The sequence below is a fragment of the Vicugna pacos genome, chromosome 12, assembly GCF_048564905.1.
Source record: "Vicugna pacos chromosome 12, VicPac4, whole genome shotgun sequence".
Classification (NCBI taxonomy): Eukaryota; Metazoa; Chordata; class Mammalia; order Artiodactyla; family Camelidae; genus Vicugna; species Vicugna pacos.
Genome location: NC_132998.1, coordinates 14,574,026 through 14,597,871, shown reverse-complemented (window position 1 = coordinate 14,597,871; position 23,846 = coordinate 14,574,026). Strand labels below are relative to the sequence as shown.

At 41.9% G+C, this 23,846-nt stretch overlaps 2 protein-coding genes across 2 annotated transcripts in view; one reads left to right on the top strand and one right to left on the bottom strand.

Moving 5' to 3' along the window:
• Nucleotides 1-8,439: 8,439 nt before the first annotated feature.
• Nucleotides 8,440-12,160, bottom strand: AMIGO2 (adhesion molecule with Ig like domain 2). The gene is made up of 2 exons (XM_006202887.4): nt 11,320-12,160; nt 8,440-10,942 (listed from the first exon to the last, which is right to left on the bottom strand). The coding sequence occupies exon 2, from the start codon at nt 10,877-10,879 to the stop codon at nt 9,314-9,316; it is 1,566 nt and encodes a 521-aa protein (XP_006202949.2). The 5' UTR covers nt 10,880-10,942; nt 11,320-12,160; the 3' UTR covers nt 8,440-9,313.
• The window catches only part of PCED1B (PC-esterase domain containing 1B), a 111,446-nt gene continuing 99,104 nt past the window's right edge, over nt 11,505-23,846 (top strand). The window contains exon 1 of the mRNA XM_015238051.3: nt 11,505-11,587. The gene's annotated coding sequence lies outside the window, so the exon portion shown is untranslated. The remainder of the gene's footprint in view (nt 11,588-23,846) is intronic.

The following is a 23,846-nucleotide window of genomic DNA, read 5'->3' as shown; positions in this document are numbered from 1 at the left end:
CGCCTGACACTTCCCAGTGATCAAGAGTGCCTTTAAGAGAGAGAGTGCGGGGTGGGGCTGGAGGGCAAGTTTCTCCCGCTGAGTATCTTAAAGGTGGTTTGATAGCAAATGATAAACATGGGTTCCAAGCATTTTCCAAAATTAAGGAGAGGAGATGAAGACACAGCCAGGAAGAACTTCCCATAAATGCCTCTGCCACCATCTCCTCTAAATCTTCAGGACCCTGTGGGAAGAGGCTTCATTGCCTGGCAGCAACCCTGGCAATGGCCCTAAATTCAAGAGACGTATAGGATGCTTGACACCGGTCAGTGCCTCTCCCGTCTCCCGGAGTGCACGGAACTGAAAACTGAACAGAATTCAAGAATACTGTGAGTGACAAAGAGCAGGGAAATTAGTTGTCACAATAAGCAAGAAATCCCTAAAAAGCGATATCTGAGTCCAGTTCCTTAGGAAAAATCTCAAACCCTGTACGCGGCCGCATATAATTTCATTTTCAAAAACTCTGTCAAATCCCTAAGGTGCTTAACATTGGCCAATTAAACAAGGGAAAAAAAAAACCTGTAATGACACATTTGTCATTCAAACCACTACCTCCTATATAGTTAATTAAGGTATTTTTTTAAAGTCCTTATTTAAATTATATATTATTATTAATGATACGATTTTTCAATTGAATCCTTACATGAATAAGATTTATTAACACAAATAGTTCCTGACAAACTTGGCCCAGGATCAAGGAGTACATTTCCTCTGGGTTTTAGGAAAGAGTCAAAGTTATTATAAATGGTTGCTTAGGGGAGACACTGCTGTTTCTTCCACTGGTTTGAAGTAGGTCAGATTGAGGGCTCAAGGCTTCCCTAAGGTTGTAATTAAGTATGAATATTAAAAAACGGGAACAAATAAAAGATAAACAACTTCTTTTAAGCTTTCACATCACAGACCTTTCATTATTTTTGTACCTCAGGCAAGATCCTTTTCTTTGGGAAAAAAAAATACAGATTAAAAAAAAAACAACCCTGTGCAATGGCTCTTTAAGCCTAGACTTTTAGAAAGATTCACTCAAGCACGAATGCTTTGGAGAAATATTTAACCAGGCAGAGGTGGGGCAAAAATGCACACAAATGCTCAATAAGCAACCTGAATTGTTGTAATTCAATTTTGCAGATCCATCTGATGTGGTTTTTTTTTTTTTCCCCTTCTTTTCCCTTGAAAATCCTCTCTTTCTGTCTCTTCCCACCCAAACCATTTACTCGCATGGAACTGGCTTAGTCAAATCAATATCTCAGCTAGCAATGTAAATTCAGTTACAGTGAAGCTTGGATAAACATTAACTCTAAGACATTTCTTGGTGTATCGAGTGATAACTGGATTAAGTAGCATCATTTCATCATGACAGAACTAAGCTCACATTGTTCCACAAGAGAAGCAAGTATTTCTAACTCTTTTTAGCCTGGCAAAACATGCTATAAGCCTTTACATGAGCCAATTTTCTATGCATTCTCCTTGAAGAGCTATGAAATAGGACCACACTGCAGCTACGTTTTCAGTGAGGGTGGAATGTGGGATGAAGTTCACGCTGGGACACATCCTGAGGGCCAGGCAATCAAGCTGCCCTGGGGCACTGGAGCCCGGTTTCCTACAGCTGCTCAGGTTGAATCCCCATGGCCTCAGGGTACATTCATGGTCCCCACCTCCCGCCTCCCATCACGTCTGCATGTCCAGCTGTGAAAAACAAACCAGATCTCTCTTCAACGTAGAGATCTCCTGGAAGCCTTGCTCAGGCAGCCTTTCTTCCAGGAAGACTTCCCTGATCTCCCTGCCTTTGGGCATTTCTATAACAGCGCCTTTGGCTCATTAAAACTGTTTCTGCCTCTGTTCAAACACAGGGAGCAGCTTGATGGTCACTGATCTCCAGGTCGAGCTCAGGGACTGGTGCATAGTAGGTGTTCAATTCGTTTGTTGAATGAATGAATAAATATAATTGAAAAGCTAAGACGTGTGAACACCTGCTGTGTGCTCAGTGCTGGTTAAAGAGATAGGAGACTCTCTTGTAGCAGCTGAGGGTCTGGTGAGGAGGCAGGAATGTAAAGCAAGAAGGAGGAGGAATCGATGTCCAACAAGGGGACAGAGCAGAGTCTCGGAAGCAGAGCCAGACCACTGGAGGAAAGGTCGCCTGACATCAGATAAAAGGAGGCAGAGGACAGAGGGGACATGATGAGGAAAGCCCTTTTATGGAGCCGAACAGTGTTACAGTTCAGTTCATTACAGCACAGACATTAAGAGGCTGGATTCTGGAGGGATACCGACAAAACAGGATTCAAATCCTGACTCTTGTCCTGTATGTTCTCTAGACAAGTCATGTAACATGTTTAAGCTTTAGTCCTCCCACTGTAAAATGGACATAAAAGCAATAACTTCCTCGTAGGTCTCAGACAAAATATATAAAGCCCTGAGCAGGCGGCTTACAGATAAAAATGTTGTGATTCTTGTAATTGTTATTATTCTCATTCCTCGAGACATGGCTAGCTCACTCAGACATCTTACATCCATTTTTATATGTAAGCCCCAAGTGATGGAAGAGGTGACAGGTGACGTTTGGGGCTGGGAGTGTAGATAGAGAACCAGTGTGAAATGCTAAGGTCTCTTTCTCCTCTAGATTTGATCTCAAATGATAATAGATCAGCAAAAATTTTTTAGAAGTTTTTTTTTTGGGGGTAGTTAGGTTCCTTCCTTCCTTCCTCTTTCTTTCTTCCTTCCTTCCTTCTTTTCTTTCTTTCTCTCTCTTTCTCTCTTTCTCCCTTTCTCTCTTTCTTTCTTTCTTTCCTTTCTTTGTAGAGGCAGTCCTGGGATTGAACCCAAGACCTTGCGCGTGCTAAAGTGTGTGCTCTACCACTTGAGTTATATCCTCCCCCCTGCAAAAAAATTTTAAATAGAATCCCTGACATTCATTTTAGAACACTATAAACTCGTGTGCATCATCTCCTTAGAATACCCGTTTTCTGAGGGTAAGGATCCCAGCTAAGGTAACATTCAGAGCATCTACAGGGTGCTATCCTGTGTTCAAGGTGTCACATTAGTTCAGGTGAGGAAAGGGAGGTCTCTGCCAATCATCTTCCTCGTTTCCTCTCCTATCTGCCAGTTTAACTAGTAGTCAAACTCTTATTCTTGAATTGTTTCAGGTTTTTGGTTTCATCTCTCAGCTGTACTGTAATTTCCTTTAAGCAGAGAGTAGTTCTTATGCATCACTTATGGCCTCCATGGTACCTAGCAATGCTTAGCAATCTTCTCTTGGTTACTACTGGCCACTCGTCACCAAGGGTTTGACCCCTGATCCTACGATACTTGACTCCATGACAACAAGGTCCTGGTGTGTGGCTGTTAGCACAACTGGCGCCATTTTGAGTCCTTACCCTTCCTCCTGCCCTTCTGCTGACTCTACCCAGGGCTATGCTGTGCAGTGAGTCACTTCTCTGTCACCAAGGGCTTTGTTGTTAAAAGATTGTTTAATAATCATTAGGACCAGGTGGCCTCTATGCTCTGTTAGTCCCCAAACAATGAAGACCTTAGCTAACGTGTTCCTGGTGTCCACGAGACCAGTTACCCACTCATGAATCCTGACTTAGGAATGCATGTCTTATTTCCAAGCACCTACCCCCATACCCTCGGTTAACTATAAAATCGCCCTAAGAGCCCTTCGGTGGCACGGAGCGGGGCTGCCGATGCTTCTGGATGGTTGTCTGCCGGATCCCGGTGCCACCCTGTGAGTAAGCGCCCCCGTGACAAACTGATCCGTTCATGATATGGAACCGCCTGCCTCATGTTTCAGTCTCAAGATGCCTTCTCAGTTCGGTGGGCACTTTTCCTTCCCTCCCTCCTCCAACACCTACCGATACTACAAAATTCTCTGAGTATAATATTTGATCCTCTGCTGACATATTACCTAACAGAGACCAGGGAAGCTAGTGAGGCTACCTTATGCAATGTTTTTTAAATTATTCTGAGAAATCTAATATTCAATATCTTGTAGTAACCTATAATGAAGAAGTATATATGTATGCGTATGTATGACTGAAACATTATGCCGTACACCAGAAATTGAAATATTGTAACTGACTACACTTCAATAAAAAACTTTTTTAAACTAAATTAGTTGAAAAAAATCCCCCATTGTGTCTGAACTGCTCCTACTGCTCTTGCAGACATTCAAAACAAATTATCAGATGGCCCATCAAACAGAAATATTTATGCTGTAAACTTGGATCATTTTTAATTAAACAAAATGTTGAATTTGATCATTGATTCATTAAAAAAAATCTTGAATATGTCATTTATGATGATAAAGCAGATATCTGCTTTGCATATTAAGCAATTTCATGTGTGAAGGGCAACCCGACTGAAAAGGGCCAGCAGACGGGAGAGGCTTCATCGCCTAGACCTCTGCCTTCTCAGGCAGGTTTCTAGTTTCGCTACTTGTGACACACTGTGTTTTACAGGGAAAAAAATAATACTTGCTGCCTTTATTATGTTTGAACGACTTATGATCCCCTGACCTTCCATTCCTCTTCTCCCAGCTTTGCTGTGACTAGTTCATTCACACTCCTATTTATAAAAGTTTACTTAAGACCCGTGCTTTACACAGTTACTCTATTGGTGGAACATCCCTGAGAGTTCTGTGCGCAGATATTTTTTAAACGATTCTCATGAAAAAAAATCACTATTAACTGAGTCACTGAAAAAATTACTTATCCCTTTTGAGCCTCTTTTTTCTATCGGTAACTGGGGATATTTCCCATCTTTCAGGGCTTCTGGGATGAGGAATAAAAAACACCACCCCTCGGGGCACTTAATTAAAGCCATTATAAATACCATATATATCAATCACATTTTACAATTTATAAAAGGGTCTGTGTCTCCATTCTCTGTTTGCTCTGATCCTCACTGTAAACAGGTTCCCCTCCCTGGAATCTATTCATAAATAACAATGTCCAGTGAGCAGTCCTCTGGATTATTCAGAAGTTATTATAAGAGTTTGGGGTTCAACTTTTTATATATTACTACCCAGTAATACTTGCAAAGGCAAACTAGTCATTATCTTTCCACACTAACTTTTGTATTATAAAAAATATGGCTTTCGGGGCTGGCTCGATCCTGGGCAAGGAGGGGTGAGAGAAACATGACAAGAATTTCAGTGTTCTCTTTTAAAAAATATTATTCTAATATATTGAAAAAGCTAAGAAGTTTGCTCTCTGTAGCTGAAATCTGCACTCAAATATCCTCGGAATAGGCCCTCACTTCACTGTGATCTAATCCAATTTGAAGGCCCCAAAGCTCATTGTTATGAACCAGATCTGTTGTTGCTGCTGTTGTTGAAGAGCCAATAATAGTTTTTTTTTTTTTAATGAAAGAATCAGAGATTGAGTCATCTCAAAGTAATTATTCTCTATTTCATAATTTAGAGAAATATAAATCATAAATAAAAGCAACAATTTACTCTAGAGTTTATTTAGTATTAGGGAATCGGGGAGGGTATAGCTCAGTGGTAGAGCGCATGCTTAGCATGCATGAGGTCCTGGGTTCAATCCCCAGTGACTCCACTAAATAATAAATAAATAAACAGTATCAGGGAATCAAACTCTTTCATTTTTCCAACATATTAGAATTTTTTTTTAAAGAGAGCACTGAAATTCTCCTTTGTATTAATAAATCCATTAGTAAGTAATAATAATGTGTTTTGACATTCCCAAAGACAGAATTTGCTATGGTCCCGTTTTTGGATGTGTTTCAACAAAACAGGCAGAAAATCATAATTATTTGGCAATTTAAAAAAATATACAACATGCAGGTCTTACCCTCAATGGCCTGAACCAGCATCTCTGACTGGGGTGGGTCTAGAGAGTGGCTGCTGGAAACCCTTGTTTGCCTAACTGTCCCCTCTGATCCCATGGATAAGCCTGCTTTTAGACCTGTTGCCAGGTCACTTGGTAAATCAGATGACACCAAAAGGTGACACTATTCAAGCAGCAAGTTATGCCAAAGGCAAACCAGCCATGCTGGAGGGTGTTTAGCCTGTATCCTATTTAAACACTGCTTAGCAGGAATATCCAAATCAGATGTCTTTTTAGAGTTTGGACTGACAGTGTGTCTTCTTGTCCCTTTTATGTTCCCTCCCCATAAGTTTCACCTACTCCCTTCTGATTAACAATTTAGAAAAATGAAAAAAAAAAAAGCATGCTTTCTGGGCAAATAATTCAAGCAATGAAAGCTAAAAATAAATATATTTAAACCTCTCTAGGCCAAACGGTGAAGATTAATGCAGAAGTTGGCTATAAGTTAGAAAATGTTTTAGGCCGTTTGTTCAGATTATAAATCTTCAATGTGTATTTAAAAAATGTAACTCATCATTAGCTACAGCATCTGTTATTGTGAACCTAGTATCTTCTGGTTATAGTGGGAAAATACTCTAAGCCCAGGAAAATTTCACATCTATGATCTTTGCTCAATTTTTCCAATGAGTATCCACCTCTCCCACAATTGTGTAATAAAAAATACTAAGTAGCTTAAAAGAGAAACCCAGTTACATAAATTCAGATTATCACTTGGAAGGAAAATTATATAAAAGTTTTGAGTGGGACAAATTCATAAAGTACAATTTAGTTCTATTCCTATATTTAAAATACATGTGATCAGGCTTCTACCAAAAAAAAAAAATAAGAAGAACTTAAAATTCCACTATATAACATTCAGTTCCATGCTTTTTCATCACGATACCTTCCTGCTCCTGTTCAAAGCTTTGCTTTGCAGCATTCAGGATTTTTTTTGTTGTTTTCCTATGTTTTGGTTGTATGTTAGTTTTGATCTCAGCTCAGCATATCCTTTAACCAAGCAAGGTGTATTAGACCAACCAAGATCAGGCTCTACAAACTCCCCCCTCTTAGCACTGTCCACGTTCCCTTGCCAAAGGCAGCATGCGTTTCCTAGGATCAAGGGTTTGAGGGCTGAAGGAGCTTAGAGATCCTGCCCAGAAAAGACTCAGTTCAGAGATGCTCTCTGCAACCTCCCTGCCAGCCTACACCGCGCTCTTTCACGCTCCCGGTCAGGGTGATCATGGCCCCTGAAGGCAGCCCTTCCCACTTCTGGAGACTGTCAGTAGTTCGAGAGTTTTTCCTTGTGTCCAAACTACCCGTGTGACCCTGAACAAATCACAGCATCACTGAGTCTGAGTTTCTCCAATGGAGTGATGATTTCAAAGGTCACACACATCCCAGAACTCTTCCTAATTATTTAAATGGCAGGAACTGGAATTAAATGTTTTCCTGTCATATCTTTGGGTCTGAAGGATCTTACCCAACAGATGAGGTGTTTAAAAGGCAGAGAAGTAATTTTTCAACACCATGCAATAAGGAATTTGCAGTGCCTACTGAGAAGTGGCCCAGCATCCCATTCTGAGCACACGTCCTGACCACTCACTCACTCCTAATCCCCAGCTGACCAATGTCTGCCACTGGGAGCCTGGCCTGGCACTTGTCTCCACCAGGTATCCACCCTTCCCCCCAAACCACCTGCAGAACGTTAGTCTTCCCTCCTCATCTCATTCTCAAAATATCTGTCACTGTTGCCTACTTCCATATTCTAAAAATTCTCTTCTCTCTTGGCCCCAGTGACAACACACCCAATTCTCCTTTGCCATTTTCTGACCACTCTTTTGTCTCATTCTTGGGCTCCTTCTCCATCCCCATCCTTAAAAAAAACTATTTTTTGACTCTCTTATCTTCTCCAGGAAGAATCCTGAACCTGAGCTCTCCTGAAATCCTTGTCACTGATTCACTGCATGGCCTTAGATAACCCACAACCCTCTCTGGGTTTCCTGAGTCCCTGAGCAAGGGAAGGAGCTGGACTTGATGGTCCAAGGCATCCCGTGGAGCTGTGCTACGCTACTCTGCCCTCATCTCACTCCTGTACTCCATCAGGATGTGGTACAGTGTCAGAAAGCCACTGCAAGTCTGTGATGGAGCTAAGACCAGCAGGAAATCATCACTTCCAGTGTGGGAAGGAGCCTTTAACATAACCCTGTCTGAAATCTTCACTTCATAGCTGAGGAAACTTACATCCACCATGGGTACTCAATTAACCCCACAGCAGAGATGAGAATGAGGGGGAGGTCTCTGGGTCTCTCAGATGTTCCAAAATCAGAGCTTAGGGGCCTCCCAAACCTGGCTAAAGTGCATTATGGCATCAGAGTAAAATGTGATACAGAAGGTATAAATAAATTGGTGTGGAACACTTTAGAGCCTTTCCCCCCCACCCTTAAAAAAAATAAACTCTGTACTGTTACTCCAAGAGAGATATTTGCTCTAGAGGGTACTTAACACCAGGTAGCACAATCTGATCACATAAAACATCTGAGACTTATGTTTTTAAATAGCCAAACAGAACAGAACATGGAGTTGGCAGAACAGATATATTTACAATAATTCAACTGTCCAAAGCACAGTACAGTAAGATTATTTAATAGTCCATACGATTTAAGATTTACATACACACAAGCGGATAAACAAATATTAGTCTGCTAGAACAAAGGCTGAAGAAGTTCCTCAGACATTTTGGTATTGACACCTACGTATTTATGGCAACGGATAATGATGGCTTTAAACTTTCAGTAAGATCTTTTGTACAAGGATAGGAAATGTACCAAATGGAAAGAAGACAGTCAAACAAACGTGCCTTTATTGTACTATTTATCTAACACCATGGGCTGTGGCATTGCTCAGTACATTTTATCGGGGTAGTCTGTTTACTCTGGTCTGCAGTGATGACATGAACCGAATTATTCCCAAATCTAACTTTACTTTGTGCTTTATAAATAATTGCTGCTTGGTTCTTCCTTCTACATCTTTTCAAAATGAATTAGGGCTCAATGCTTTTCTTTAAAAGAACTCAACTCTGGTCCCCCGAAGTCAGCAAAATCTTTTTGAAGAATACTAATACATGAAATTTAACTTTTCTTTCAAGAATCCTGAGTGGAAGAATAATGAAGTCATGTCACCCCCAGGCCAGCTTTGAAATGATCAGTGATGCTAGAGACTAAGATATTATCTAGAATTGAAACTCTGAAAAACCATCCCAACTTTCTCTGGCACATCGAGGAAGTGCAGTGCTTTACCACATTTCCTGTTACCTAGTGAAAGAGACCCTTTGGTTATATTTCGAAAGCTAAAACACATCATGTCTGCCCTGCTGTTTATTTCTGTAGGCCACACAAGAAGTTGAATATGGAGAGATTAAATCACTACATCATACAAATACAGGCACAAAATTAAGTGGACGCCACAAAGGGTGTGTCTGAAAACACTGAATTGACTGAATCTGAGTCAGATTTCACCCTCGTGGACTTTAAGATGCCCTCAGCTATAACCGTTTCACTGGGAAAGAGCCTGACTTTCCCATTCTGCCCGGCTGCGGTATCCTTCAGGGGTTCCAAAAAGACCACTCTTTTACTGGCACCTGCCTTCCGTTCATCAGCGGGGCCATCACTGTCAGGGCCAGGAGTGAGGATAGATGCATGGGCATTGCTTTGGTTTAACATAGTTTTTTGTCTCTTGGGTTTACACTTGCAGGGACATGGCGTCAGATAGAGGTACAAAAGTACCAAAACGATGCTGGCCACGCAGGCTGCAAGAGTGGTAAAAGCTGTGTTAAATGCCTCATGGGCATGGGATCTGTTTACTGTGAAATTGCTCACGTTTATTGTGACATCCACAGTTTCATTTAACAGACGCTGCCGATTCATTGCAATACAGGAATACACTCCGGCATCCTCAAAACGAGGACTTTCTATCATCAGACTTCCATTGGGAAACACATAAAAGTTTTCCGTCTCTTTATCTGGCTCCAGCACTCTGTTATCTGGACCCACCCACATGAAATCGGTATTTGCATTTCCAGTCTTGCTGTCACAGTGGACAATCAGCCTCTCCCCGACTTGAGCCTCATGAATAAAGCCAAGTGCACGGAAGGAGCCATTGATGATACTGTCAGAGCAATTCATGAAGCTATCCTGGAGGAGAAGCATCTGATGGAAGTGCCTAGTGTCTGACCACAAGCGACAGGTATAATCATTCTTAAAATCTATCACTGAGCTAAAGTGCCTACGATACCAAAAGATCAGCAGCGAGTAAAGGGAACAGTCACAGACAAAAGGGTTTCCATGAAGGTAAATGCCTCTCAGCTGCTTTCCTGGCACTAAATTTAAATGATGCATCGGCAGGGAGGGGATCCGGTTATAAGAAACGTCTAGAAACATCAGTTCTGCCAGCTTGAACCTTCCAACATACAAATCCATGGGAAACTGCGTGAGAAAGTTTCCACTTAGGTAGAGTTTCTGCAATTGGGACAGCCCTCCAAATGCTGAAGGGTCAAGATAGGAAATGTGATTGTTGTAAAGCAGGAGCACTTCCAGAACCTTCAACTCTTGGAACACTGCACTTTTCACAGTCTTCAGCTTGTTGGATGATAAGTCAAGACACTTCAGGTTTGGAGTTGTGGAAAAACTGTCCGCCGCAATGCTCGTGATGTTGTTATGGCGAATAATGAGGGTGTTCAGGTTTACAAATGACACCGGAATCCACTCAGAATCCAGAAGCCCAATTCTGTTGTAACTCAGATCCAGTCTCTTAATCAGTCGGAAAAGGTTCCCTGGCACCTTGGACAGGTTTTTGTTGGTGCAGCTCACGATGTCAGTGGCACAGATGCAAGCGGTAGGGCACACCCCGGAGGCGCCACGGCTCACAGTCACCGTGATCACCAACCAACACAGCAGTTCCCTGCAGCCTGGTCTGACAACTCCAGGCAGGGTGGGCAGTGCATGTAAGCGTAAAGACATTATGGTCGCCTCTAAGTCTCTTCCAGGCGCCTTTTCCACCAGCTCAGCCTCCCACCAGTGAACCTGGTAAACAATCAATATTTAAAGAGGGGTAAAAAAAAAACCAAAGTTAACTACCACTATTAACCCTTAAGAGTAAGAATTGGCTTTCTTTCCAGTAACTTTTGAAATGGAGGATTTTTTTTCCCACACTAGGGAGCCTATGTCCTTTTTACCGCTGGATGCAATTTTTCTTGGGTTACTACCAATTACAGACATCTACATTCTAACACAACCGTTTCAACATCAGAAACTCAAATTTTTTTAAGGTGCATCCTACGTGTGGGTGTTTTTTTTTTAAAAAAAAACAAAACTCCAAGAGACATAAAAATACACAAACGTAGCTTATAAACAATTACACGGAAGTACTTAGCAAGCCACCCATCCAGAAAGCAACTCACAGAGCTGGGAAGCCTCGCGGGCTCCGGGGAGAGACCGCCGACGGTGGTGTCTTCTGCAGGTCTGTGCGTCTGTCTGTCTCTGTCTGTCACTCCGGCATCTTACGAGTTCCTTTCCCTTTCGCTCCCGGCGGGCGGCAGCCTCTCGCTGGCTCGCAACTTTGGGGAGTTTCAAGCAGCCTCGGAGGCGGCGGCAGCAACCCCGGGCGCAGGAAACATCTCCGCCGGCTCCGGTTGGCTCTCCTGGGCTCTCTTCATGGCTGGGCTGAAGGTACTGCCTGGGCGCTCTGGCTGTCGCGTGCCCGCGCGCGGGGCGCCCCGCTCCCGGAGCCGGGTCGGAGGGGCGGGGGCGCGGGCAGCGGGTCGGCCCCGGCCCCGCCTCTCCGCGCTCGGGAGGCTGCAAGACCCGGGTTCCCGCGCGCCGCGGGCCGGGTTTTATCCCCGCGCGCCCGGGGTCGGATGCAGGGCGGGGAGACCGGTCCCCGCCCCTGCGCGTCCTCCCTCCAGCAGGAACCAGCTCCCGGGCTGCGAGCGGGAGCCGGCTGGGCACGCGGCAGGGGGCGCGCGGCGCGGGCAGGGGGCGGGGGCGCAGCCAATCGGAGCGGCGGCCGGCGCCCCCACCCCGCGCCCCCACCCCACGGCCCCGCAGCTGCCTCCGCCGCCCAGTCCCGGCCCCCCCAGGCGCGATGGGTGGGGGTCCACGCCCGAGGCCGGGGCTGGCGTCCCCCGCAGTGAGAACTGGCCTGTGCACTCCTGTCAATTTCGTCCGTGCGCCCAGCCCTGACCCTGGGGGTGATGGGGTACGGGAGGTTAAGGGACACGCCCAGCCCGGAGGGAAAGGTCGCACGCGCGCAGGTCGTCTCTCTCCCAGCCAGTCTGCTGACGAATAACCCGACTTCCTCGGCTTTCTTTGCGCGAAGAGCAAGGGGGGCTTCCACCGCGCTGATTACAGTAGGTTTTAAAGGTTTGCAAAATAAACACAGAAGCCGCCTTTTGTCTCCTCCCACATTTGGGGGAGGGGAGAGGGAAATCGGACACGTTCTTTCCCGTGCAACAGGATCTCTGCTTGAGGGAAGGAACCGGGAAAGCTCTGCGAGGACACCCCGCACTTCCCAGGGAAAGTTCTATCCCTTCCCTGATTCTGGAGGCAGCGTCAGGGATGGTGCCCAATTAGCGAAGGAGAAGTGCAGGAAAGAAGGCTTGGAGCCGACTTCCCGCCTGAAAGGCAAAGATAAGAGTATTAAGCTTAAAAAAAAGAAAAAGAAAAACAGAGCCAGGCTTTTTTTCTTTTTCTTTTTCTTTTTCTTTTTTTCCCAAAATGTGTTCCCGCGGGACAAGGACTGATTCCAGAAGGGATATACGTACGCGCAGAGGCTGTTCATCCTTTCGTGAGAGACAGGCTGGGAAAGGTGCCAGGCCGGGTGGACGAGGCCAGGGAAAATGAGGTGCAGGGTGGGGGAGCTGATGAGCTTTTCGATTAAAAATCCATTTTTGTTTAATTCTGAGATCAGTTTTAACGATAGGATTTGACTGAGCCAAATGGCCCATTTGTCCATTATATCCGGATTAAAAGAAATAAATTACTGCCCGGACGAGAGATCCTAACCAAAGCAGAAAGGAGAGGGACGTTGAAAAGCGGACCAAATTAAGAAAAACAGTTGCAGGCAGGGTAAAAAACTCGTTAAGATTACTAAAGAGAGAAATGATACTGCAGACAACCCTTCCCCCTAACTCCGAAGCAACCTTGGAATGAGTGAGAATTGGTCTCTACATTGTCCATCAATGGATTCATATTGTAGCACAGATCTGCAAGGCCAGTGCCAAGTTTAAATAGAATTGCCTGGGTCGTTAATTTAGTCAGGCTGTTTATGGAATAAATCTGGAATAACACCAGTAAATTAAGATTTTTCAGGTGAGAGCAGCTTGACTCAGATGAGTTTCAGTTTTAGGACAAGTTGAAGTTTATCATAAGGTGAATACAGCCTGAAATGCTTCATGAAAGCATTCCTTACTGTGAGCTCCCAGGGGCCAAGCCAGGGTTGCATTTTTCTAAGTTTAGGCCACACTTTCTTCGGTTCTCAAAAAAACAAACAACAAAAAAAAAACAACAACAAAAAACACTTAGTCTCCAAGCTATCATTTTTACAGTTAGAATAATTAACACAAAGAAACAGCATTAAGATTATTCAGAGGAATACTTGTTAAATGACTAATAAATCACCAAGTTTTTTCAGTATTTTACTAACATCGTATTCACAGGAAACTATGAAGGTGGGAGAAAGACCTCTATTTAAAGCAAAAATAGTCTCAAAAGAAAAGTGACTGTCAAAAATGGAAACAGAAGGTTATGTTACTAGAATTGTAGGCACATCATGGAAACATAATGCAAAGATTCCACAGCATAAATAAATTAAATGCACTTAAAATCCACAGGCAAGTTTATCTATTTGAAAACCTTATCTGGGGGATTCTGTACAGTTGCAGAGGGGAAAGGAGTTTTGAAAGGGGTGTGTCGACTTGACTTGAAGAAGAAAGCTAGAAGTTGACCTTAATAATGGTATAAGGTGGGACCTTATTTTGTGGGGGATAATGTTTTATCTTTCTGGCATCCCTTCACCCCCTTCTACCAGATCTGCTCTTTCTGCTAGAAGGTATATTCCACAAGAGCAAAAAGTTATGTCTAGGACATTGCTCTATTCTTAGCTTCTAGAACCCGGCTTGATACTTGCTTGCCATTGAATAGATTTTTGATGGATCAGCTAGTGAATGCGGAACCTCTTCTGGGCTTAACCCAGCCTGTGTCTGCTCATTGCCATTCTGCTGTCTATACATCAAAAAGCTTGCCTGAAAGACAGAAGAGTGGGAAAGAGGAGCCCTGGGGACATTATTTGAGTCCTGGATCCAGTAATGCCTGAAGGCCACTGCACAATTTTGCTTTTCTTTTTAATTAGATTCTCCATCCCATCCCTTTTTTTTTGTTTTTGTTTAACTTATTTTGTGATGTGTTGATGTCATTTGTGACTGAAAGTCCTAGTTCATATAATGATGGTAATAATAAATATGTATGGAGCTGCTGTTATGTGCCAGATCTGAGCTCTGTGTTTTACATGCATTATTTTATTTACTGCTTATCATAACCCTATGACATTGTAAAATCCTAGAAGCCAGATGGTAAACAACTGTGTTTCAAATTATTTGAAAATGGAATGGGAAGAAATTAGCTTGAGGCTCCACTTGAAGGATTTAGATTAAACAGAAGAGAGACGTTTCTGACAGGGTGGTTCCAGCCTGGAATGGGTTGCCAAGACAGATGGTTGAGTTGCCTTCTCAGGAGTTTAAAATAGGACAGATAGATATTTCTCTGGTCTTTTCCACATGGCATAATCTATTGGTATTTTTGACCATTCAATAATAACTCTAACGGATAGGAGAAGGTAGATTGACACTTGATGTGATTCTGAACCTAGTGTGCTCTGGTGCTCTGGCAGGTGTGGTCTTTCGAGTGTCTGGCTGGGGTTGGCAGTTACTCCTGCCTGGGGGCAGGGATTTGAGTAGATGAAATCTCAGGGCTTCTTCTAGCTCTGTGATTTCCAGAATCTCTCAGGTTGTAATCAAAGACTTAAGGAGTTAGAGATGTGAGATAAGAAATTGTTACAGCACTAGTTTGATGATTTGGAGTAATTTTTACTAATAATGAATGCTTTAATAGCACTTTATATGCTGTAGGGGGGCTTTCCTATTCTGGGTCTTATTTGATTCTAGCATGCATCCTGCAATTAGGTGTAGCTGGGACACCAGTCTAAAGTGGACTCTTTTTTTTTTTTTTAACCTGGGGGCACATGAGGTGTCCTTCAGGGACAGCTCACAGGAGTTCCCAGTTCTGCAGCGCCTGATCGTCGTATGCAGAAGCTTTCTGCTGAAAGTTCACTCTGGGGGCAGCACTCTTGGTAGGGTTTTTGCCATATGACTGGAGCCTAGGTCCATAGGAAACACAGAATGTTGCCCACCAGCTCTGGACGTGCACTCCACTCCTGCGACAGCCTTTTGACTTGCTCCAGCTGGTTTTTGTAAATTGCCCAAGATTTGTGATAGAAGTAGATTTCACACCCAACACTGTCTCTGGCTGAATGGAGACTGGAGCTCCAGCCCCTGTGCTCTCTGAACTCCAGGAGGCATGTGTCACCTTGGGGTTGGGGTCTCTGGAAGCTCCTTAGGCTAGAAATGGCAAAGGCGGGGAAGAATGGGGCATGCAAGTAAGTATGCACATGCCCTCCCCAGGGAGTGCCCACAGTGGGGCAACTCTTTAAGCAGTCCCCACTCACCCATCTGCTCTTTCCAACTCTTGTCTTCATGGACATAGACTGGATAGGATCTTTGTCGTTGTTTTCAATTTAGTTGAGCTAAAATTCACAGAAACAAATTCACCATTTTGACCATTTTAAAGTATACTAATCATTGTTTATCCAACCATCACCACTCTCTAATTCTGGAATAATTTCATCACTACCCACCTCCCCAAAAGAAACCCTGTGGCCATTAAGCAGTCACTCCTATTTCCCTCCTCCCAGCCCCTGGCAAGCACTGATTTACTTTCTCTCACTATGGATTTGTCTGCTCTGAATATTTCATATAAATGGAGTCATACAATATGCAGCCTTTTGTGTCTGGCTTCTTTCACTTAGCGTAGTGTTGTCAAGGTTTGGATGGGGTTTTGGGGTTAAAGTTTGTAGGACCCATTGGGATCATCCCCTTGAAAGTCTTGCATAGTTGGTTTAGTTGCACTTCAACTTAGATGTAGGACATCTGCCCCTGCTGTTGTCAGCCTTGAGTTCCAAGGTCCCATTTGCCCACAGCCTTCAGTTATAAAAGTATTGAGCCCCTGTGTGGTTAAAGAAAGAAACCTAGCAGTCTTATGAACTGAGGAGATCTAAGTTCTACTCTTGGGCAAAAATGCTTTCATCGCTCCATAAACCCCAAGAATCAATTAAGGATATGACAATGAATGATTTCTTAGATTCCTTTTAACGTCAAAAAATTAATCTGATTTTCTGATAGCAATGTATCTGCTGTTACTCAGGCCCTAGGAAGACAGAGGGCTAGAACACAGGTACCAGCCAGTTACCGCAGATCTGAGTTTAGTTCCTCCCTCTGGGTCACTTATCCCTGCGCTGAGCAGGCACAAGCTCCTCCTCTTCCTTCCCGCTAATGTCAGTTTCATCGCTGCTTCAGGAAAAGTAACTTAGTGCAAGTTCTGTACTGTTGAGACATCATTTTAATTTATTAAATATTCGATCACGATGGGTTAGCATCATTTCTAAGAGAAAAAAAAAAGGTGCATCTTTAATGTGCAACAGTGATGTGGATGAATAAATTAGTCCGCATCCATTGAGCGTCGTACTGTGTTGTCATTAAAAATAATGTGGCGGAGAAATATCTGGTGACACAGCAAAAAATTACCAAAAAAGTGCTATCCGATTTCTGTAAAAGAAAACACATACGTATATGAAGTAGATGTATGCATAGAAGATCATCTGAAAGAGTGTATATCTGTGTCATAGATACATAGTGGTTTTAAAATTTTCTTTCTCTTTCCTTGTCTGCATTTTGTGTTTTTCTCCAATGCTTTGGTGGTAAGAAGCCCAGTGAGAACTTATCATTGTTTAAAGTTACGAAGTCAGGTGCATCAGTGTTTCCTCTTTATCATGATTCCAACTTAATACTCAGCAACTCTGGTTTCGGAGAACAAAACCGTCTCCTGGCTTCTCAGGCAGGCAGTGACTCTGACTTCCCCTGATTTGAGGAACAATAATTGCTGTCCCCTCTTAGCACTACTGTTATTTGTTTGGCAGACATTTACTGAGCAGCTGCTATGTGCTGGGCACTACTCTTTAGCCTGAGAATCACAGCAATACTTAAGTGCTACTGTAGTCACAAGTCTTACTAGAATGAGGTGTGTATAGTCACTTACATATTTCTTGTTGGCCAGTTGTCCACATTCCCAGGTTTGCAACTCAGCATCCTTGGTTGGGATCAACTCCCAGCAGCTGTGACTCTGTCCCTCTCACAACACATTCTTAGACCAGCCTTTGGGCAGGTAGCATGGGCCCCTGCCCCACACCACCATTGGTTTTTCAGTGGGAAACAAAAATAAAAGTAACAACTAAAACCCTTTTTTCCTAATCCGAAAAGTACTGTGTGCTCATTGCTGAAAAAAATGGAAGATACAGAAAAAAAAGTAAGGAATCAGAAAAAGCCTTTTAGAATCTTACTGGTAAATTTATTTCTGCTGGAAGAATAAATCCATTGTTGTGAGCAACCTGAGAAGGTTACAGAAGTTTGGTTCTCTCTTTGTCATAATTATGTAACGAGAGAAACAAGCAGAACCTTTTTTTTTTTAATACTCTGAAATTCTCAGCTTTAGGAATGAAAATTTGCTTTATAAAATATAGTTAAAGCCAGGCATCTAGCATCATGGTCCCTTTTGTGATTTTGGTCATGAATGGTAGATGCTCTAATTTCCATTTTGCTTATTATTAGCCTGAAGAAATCATCTAATTGAATTCCTAAATGCTATTATATCTCTCAAAACTCGGGCTAATTTTATCTCTCTGAAAAATACAGATAATTTTTTAACAAACCCAGTTTAGCAAATATATGAAGCCTTCAGATTCCAGTTTGATGTCCTCTAAAAAAGCTGATTCCTGTAGCAGTGATTAATGTATCATATCTTTGTAAAGGTGGTATCTGATTATTCAAGGAACTATGTGATTTGAAGGAATCATTATTTGCTAGCCAGCATGAACACAAAATAGAGTAAAATAAAACTGAGAGAGAGAATAATAAACTCTATTATACAACCAGCACTATGGCAAATACTTATTCAGTTATTTTCAGCAAATCTCTCTGTGGTAGATGCTCCGTGGATAATTGGCTCTGGAACTCTGACCTTTCAGTTTGGCCTAGTGAAAGGGAAACATCGCATTCATATAGGGGAAGGCAGAAGGGCCTCTGAAAAGATCTAGGGAAGTACGCTTGATAAGACTCAACATTCATTCTCACTATGTAACAGGTTTCTCATTTAATTCTCACAAGAGCCCTAAGAGATGGCCATTAACATCCTTATTTTTTAATGATGGCAGTGGGGCTTGATTGGTTTATGTAACTTGCCCAAGATGAGTAAGTAGAAACCAGATCTCTCACCCAAGTCTGTCTCACTCTGATGTCAAGCTCCGCCGTTACCTCTAATGCTTCCCATTAGGGAGCAGAAGGGTCAGTCATAATTTACATTCCATTCAGCAAATATCGTTCGTCCTGGCCACACTCCCGGAGCCACGATATGGTTGCTCTCCTCTAGGAATTTGTAGTGTTACTATAATAATTACAGGATATAAGACAGTATATAATTCAGTCTCAAATTGGATATAACCAAGAGCTAAAATTTTTGTAACCGAAAATATGTACTTTGGGCATTGAAAATTCCAATACCAGCAGAATTTTAGGTCTTCCTCATTGCTTGTCGACCAAGGAGCTGACTCAACAAAGTGAATTGTATGTGAATAAAAACATAATTTGAGAGAAACTATTTGAACGGTCAGGGATGAAAATGATCCCTTAGAATTAACAATGATAATACGAAGCCTGTGGCTTGTTTTACCCACGGCATTCACAAATGGAGGATTATACGGAAGAAAAGTAGGGATCTCTCTCCTGGCACATGCAGAGTCTGAAGCATCCTCTGATTGCGTGCCAAATGGCATTGTGTGGGGGGAAAAAAAACAGCAATATGGTAAAATGGAGCATTGACTAAAGAATCAAATCCCTGGGTTCCGGTGCCAGTACTTTCCTTTAACTAATTGTGAGAACTTAGGGCGGTGACACGGACTTTCAAACTCAGCTTTCCCATTTGTGAGATGGAAATACAGTTCCAATGTATGCTCTGTTTGATTTCCTGAGGTTGATGGAGATGAGACATGCGCAAAGTGCTTGGGGAACAATAAAGCTATAAAAGTGTATTGCAGTGAGCCCTGTTCATGTGTTATTCATCCTTATTGCCCTGGTGCCTTGGACGTGATGTGATACAGCACAGATGTTTAACCAATGTTTGTTGAACCTAATGGAACCGAAGCTAGGTTTATGTACAGAATAAACAGAGCTGGAGAGGTGTCTCACCACAGTGATGTTTGTACTAATTATGTGGCTCCTCTGAGCCGGGCTGTACCAGAGCACGGCAGGTCCTCATTTGGAGGACCTGCTGGTGGCTCAGCCCTGCCTTGCTCTCTGTGGTACTCGCAGCTGCTGCAGATGGAAATGAGCCCTACCTGCCTGCATGCCTGGGCTTCCCGAAGCCCCTGGGGACTTGAAGCTGGCAGGTTGTGGGGAGCATCCTGGGTGAAGACCTTTAGTTAGGAGAGATGATTGCCAATCTCAGTACACACTGGAGTATACCCAAAGGACTTTTGAACTCCAGGGGAGGACAAAATTAAAAAAAATAATAATCATTCTCTCCAGAGAGCGGTTTTGACATGCTGCCGCTTGCATTGTGATAGAAATACATGGTAGGAAACCAAGGAAGTTTTCCTTGGAAGCTGTTGTATTGAAGAGGTCAGGTACAAATCTGAACAAGTTGCTGGAGCATGAGTCTGCTCACTGACATTTCCTGCTTTACAGAAATAGCAGGATGATGGAAAACATGCTTTTGTGGCAGCTGTCCACATTTATCTCAAAGTGGAATTTTTCGTTTATTAGAGATTATATTTATTAGAACTCTTGAACATCTGAATTCCTCTTTTGTAAATTCCCTGTTCTGGGACGGCACTGAGAACCTTAGTTCTATTTTCATAAGCAGAATAACATTGCCCTGATGAGTATCAAATGTGTGTGTTTGTTTGTTTGCTTGTTTTGTAGCGGGCATCTAGGGGGGAAGCTGGGTGAGTGGTGGGCTTTCCAGACGGACTACCTTGATAGCATCAACAAAGCCCAGCTTGGCAGGTCCAAGCTTGATATGTTTGATGTCCCAGAGTTAATTTGATGTGTGGAGAGTGACTTATAAGCCGAAAGAATGCCTACCTACGAATTCAAAAAAGAGCAAAAATCAAGTGGATCAGAACTTGATATGGTTCTAATCATAGTAAGAAAGCTTTAGGAAGCCAAATTTGTAATCATAAACGTATCTGCTGAGTGTGAAATAATAGAGCCGTTAGTTTGATGAATTTACTGTTCAGTGGTATCAAGCTATTATAGCATGACAAATCCATTGCCGCAAGAGAGGTTTGTCTGCCAATAACGTTACGTAGTATCAGGTTGGCTGGAGGTAACACTGTCATCCCTGGACTGAAGGCACCGAGGAATTAATCGGTGAAATCTTAAGTTATGCGAGAAAATACAAAGGCGTCATGGTTCTGCCCCAATCTGAAAATTACTCTTTCTATTAAAGGCACTCCTCTTTCTGATGGCAGTACAATCACAGAGTACGCAGAGGCAGAATATCATAAATCAGGGCGAATGGTGATGACACAGAAGAGAGGTAGATGGACAAAGAGCGCAGAACTTATCAGAAAGTCATGGAGCTAGCCATTGCTACTGAACTGTCCATCTTTTTCTTTCTGGTTTGTAGTTTTTAAATAAATTCTGGATCTGTGTTTTTTAATCAGATATATTATGTAAGTATCTATAAGTATATGTATTTAATATTCTGTCCCACCCTGTGGGTTGCTGTTTTACCCACTTTTGGTGAACAGAAGTTCTTAGTTGTAATATGGTCAAGTTTATCACATTTTTTTTTCTTTTGTGTTTGCTCTTTCATTTCCTATTTGAAAAAGCATTGCCTCGTCCAAGGTCATGAAGATGTTTCCCTCTAAAAGCTTTATTATTTTACTGTTCAATGTATTTCTCCAATCCAGCTTGCTATGGTCTGAATATCTGTGTTCTGCCCCAAATTCATATGTTGAAATCCCAACCCTCAAGGTAATGGTATTACGAGGTGGGGCGTTTGGGAGGTGACTAGTTCATGAAGGCAGAGCCCTCCTGAATGGCATTAGGCTCCAGAGAGATCCTGCCATGTGAGGACAAGACACATCTGTGAAGGACGAAGCAGGACCTCACCAGATGCCAGAGTTTATTATATTTCTTTATAACCTTCCAAACAGACCAAGACACATCTGGAATTGACTCTTGCATGCAATGTGAGGTAGAAGTCAATATACATTTTTTTTCCATGTGGGTATCCAGTTGTCCCAGCATGATTTATTGAGAAGACCACCCATTTCTCTACTGAATTACATGGTCACTTCCCACCCCCCCACACGATTTTTTTTTAATTGAAGTATAGTCAGTTACAATATGTCAATCTCTGATACACAGCGTAATGTACATGGTCACTTTTGCCATAAATCGTGTGATCAGATATGCGTGGATCTATTCCATTGGATAGGTGACTGTTTTTGTGCTAGTACTACACAGTTTTGATAGTTACAGTTCCTGATAGCTCATAATGTAAGTCCTTCATATTTGTTCTTCTTCAAGAATGCCTTGGCTGTTCTTGGCCTTTTGCATTTCTATATGAATTTTACAATTGGTTTGTAAATTTCTGGGAAAAAATACACTACAGCTTGGATTTTGACTGAGAGTTCATAGAAGTATATATTAATTTGGCGAGAACTTGTATCTTTACAATATTGAATCATTCAATCTATAACAAGTCCATTTATTTGGCTCTCCTGTATTTTTTCTGAATAATATTTTGTAATTTTTAGTTAGAGATCCTGTACATCATTCATTAGATTTATTTCTAAGTGTTTGATGTTTTGGGTGCTATTATAAATGTTGTATTTTCTATTTGCTTATTGCCAGTATGTACAAATATGACTCATGTCAAAGTCAACTCAGACTGCTGTAACAAAAGACCATACACTGGGCAGCTTGTAGACAACATAAATTTGTATCTCACAATTCTGGAAGCTGGAAAGTCCACAATCTGCTGGCAGATTTGTGTCTGGGGAAGACCATCTTCTTCATACATAGACAGTGACATTCTGCTGTGTTCTCACGTTCAGGGGGGCTAGGGGTCTCTCTGGAGACTCTTTTTATAAAAGCACTCATCCCACTCATGGGGGCAGAGCCCAAAGGTCCTATCTCTTAGTACCTTCACTCTGGGGGTTAAGATTTCAAAGTATCAATTTTGGAGGGAACTCAAACATTCAATCTACAGCAACTCATTTTTTGTATGTTGACTTTATATCCAGTGTCCTTCTTATATTCTCTTATTAATTCTAACAATTTATCTATAGATTCTTCAGAAATTTTCTGTGTGCCTGGTCCTATTCTCTGGAAATGACAGTTTTATTTCTTCCTGTTCAATCTCCATGACTTTTATTTCTTCCTCATGCCTTTTGCACTGGCTAGACCTCGAGTAACCGTGTTGAGCAGACGTGTTTACAGTGCCATTCTTGACTCAGTCCCAGTATTCGGGGGAAGGTGTCAAACTCTCAATGAGAATGATGTTTGCTGTGGGTATATTGTAGACATTCTTTATCACATTAAGAAGGTTCTATACTTAGCTGGCTGAAAGTTTTCATTACAAGTGAATGTTGAATTTATCCAATACTTTTTCTGCATTGGAGATGATCATATGATTTTATTCCCTTCTATGAATGTGGTGAGCTGAGTATATGATTTTTGAATGTTAAACCATACTTGCACACCTAAGACTAAACGCCACTCAGTTTTCTGTATCACTGGATTTGATTTCCTAATATTTTGTTAAGAATTTTTAATAATGTTTATGAGAAAGATGAGTTTGAAATTTTATCAGAATTCTTGTTAGAGTTTTTAAATCAAGTTTAGGCTGTTTTCATTTTTTAAAAAGTCTAGGAAGCTCTGCTTCTGTTTTTATTTTCTTGAAGAATTATATGTGTATTATTTTTCCTTAAATTTTTGGAAAATGCATTGATCAGTTCCCTGGGCCTAGACTTTTCTTTGGAAAAAGGTTTTTAAATAATGGGTTCAAATTTTTAATACACACAGAACTATTCATGTTTTCTGTTTCTTCTTCTGTCAGCTTTGGTAAATTGTGTTTTTCAAAGAATTTGTCTATTTCATCCAAATTGTCAAATTTATCTCCATGAAGTTGTTTTTAGAATACTTTTGTTGTGCAGTCCACAGTGATATCCTCTCTTTCATTGCTGTTGTTGCTAATTTGTGTGTGTTTTTTTTTAACTTTTTGAAAAATCAGTTTTGGTTTTATCCATTTTGTTAACCTTTTCAAAGAACCAGTTTTGAGGTTTGTTTGATTTTTCTGTATTATATGTTGGATTATTATTTTCTTGATTTCAGTTTTTATCTCTATCTTTGATTTCTTTAGGTTTGATTGCTGCTCTTTTCTAGCCTCTTGAGATCAGCACCTAAATAACTGATTTTTATTAGTTTTTTTCCCCCTACTATATGCATTTAAGGCTATATATTTTCTTCTAAGCATCATTTTAGTTTTTTTCCCATAAGCTTTGAAGTGTATTTTTTAAGTATCAGTTTAAAAT

What these genes read in the sequence shown, in the direction of transcription:
- AMIGO2 (XM_006202887.4), bottom strand. Translation starts at nt 10,879, where the DNA reads ATGTCTTTACGCTTACATGCACTGCCCACCCTGCCTGGAGTTGTCAGA.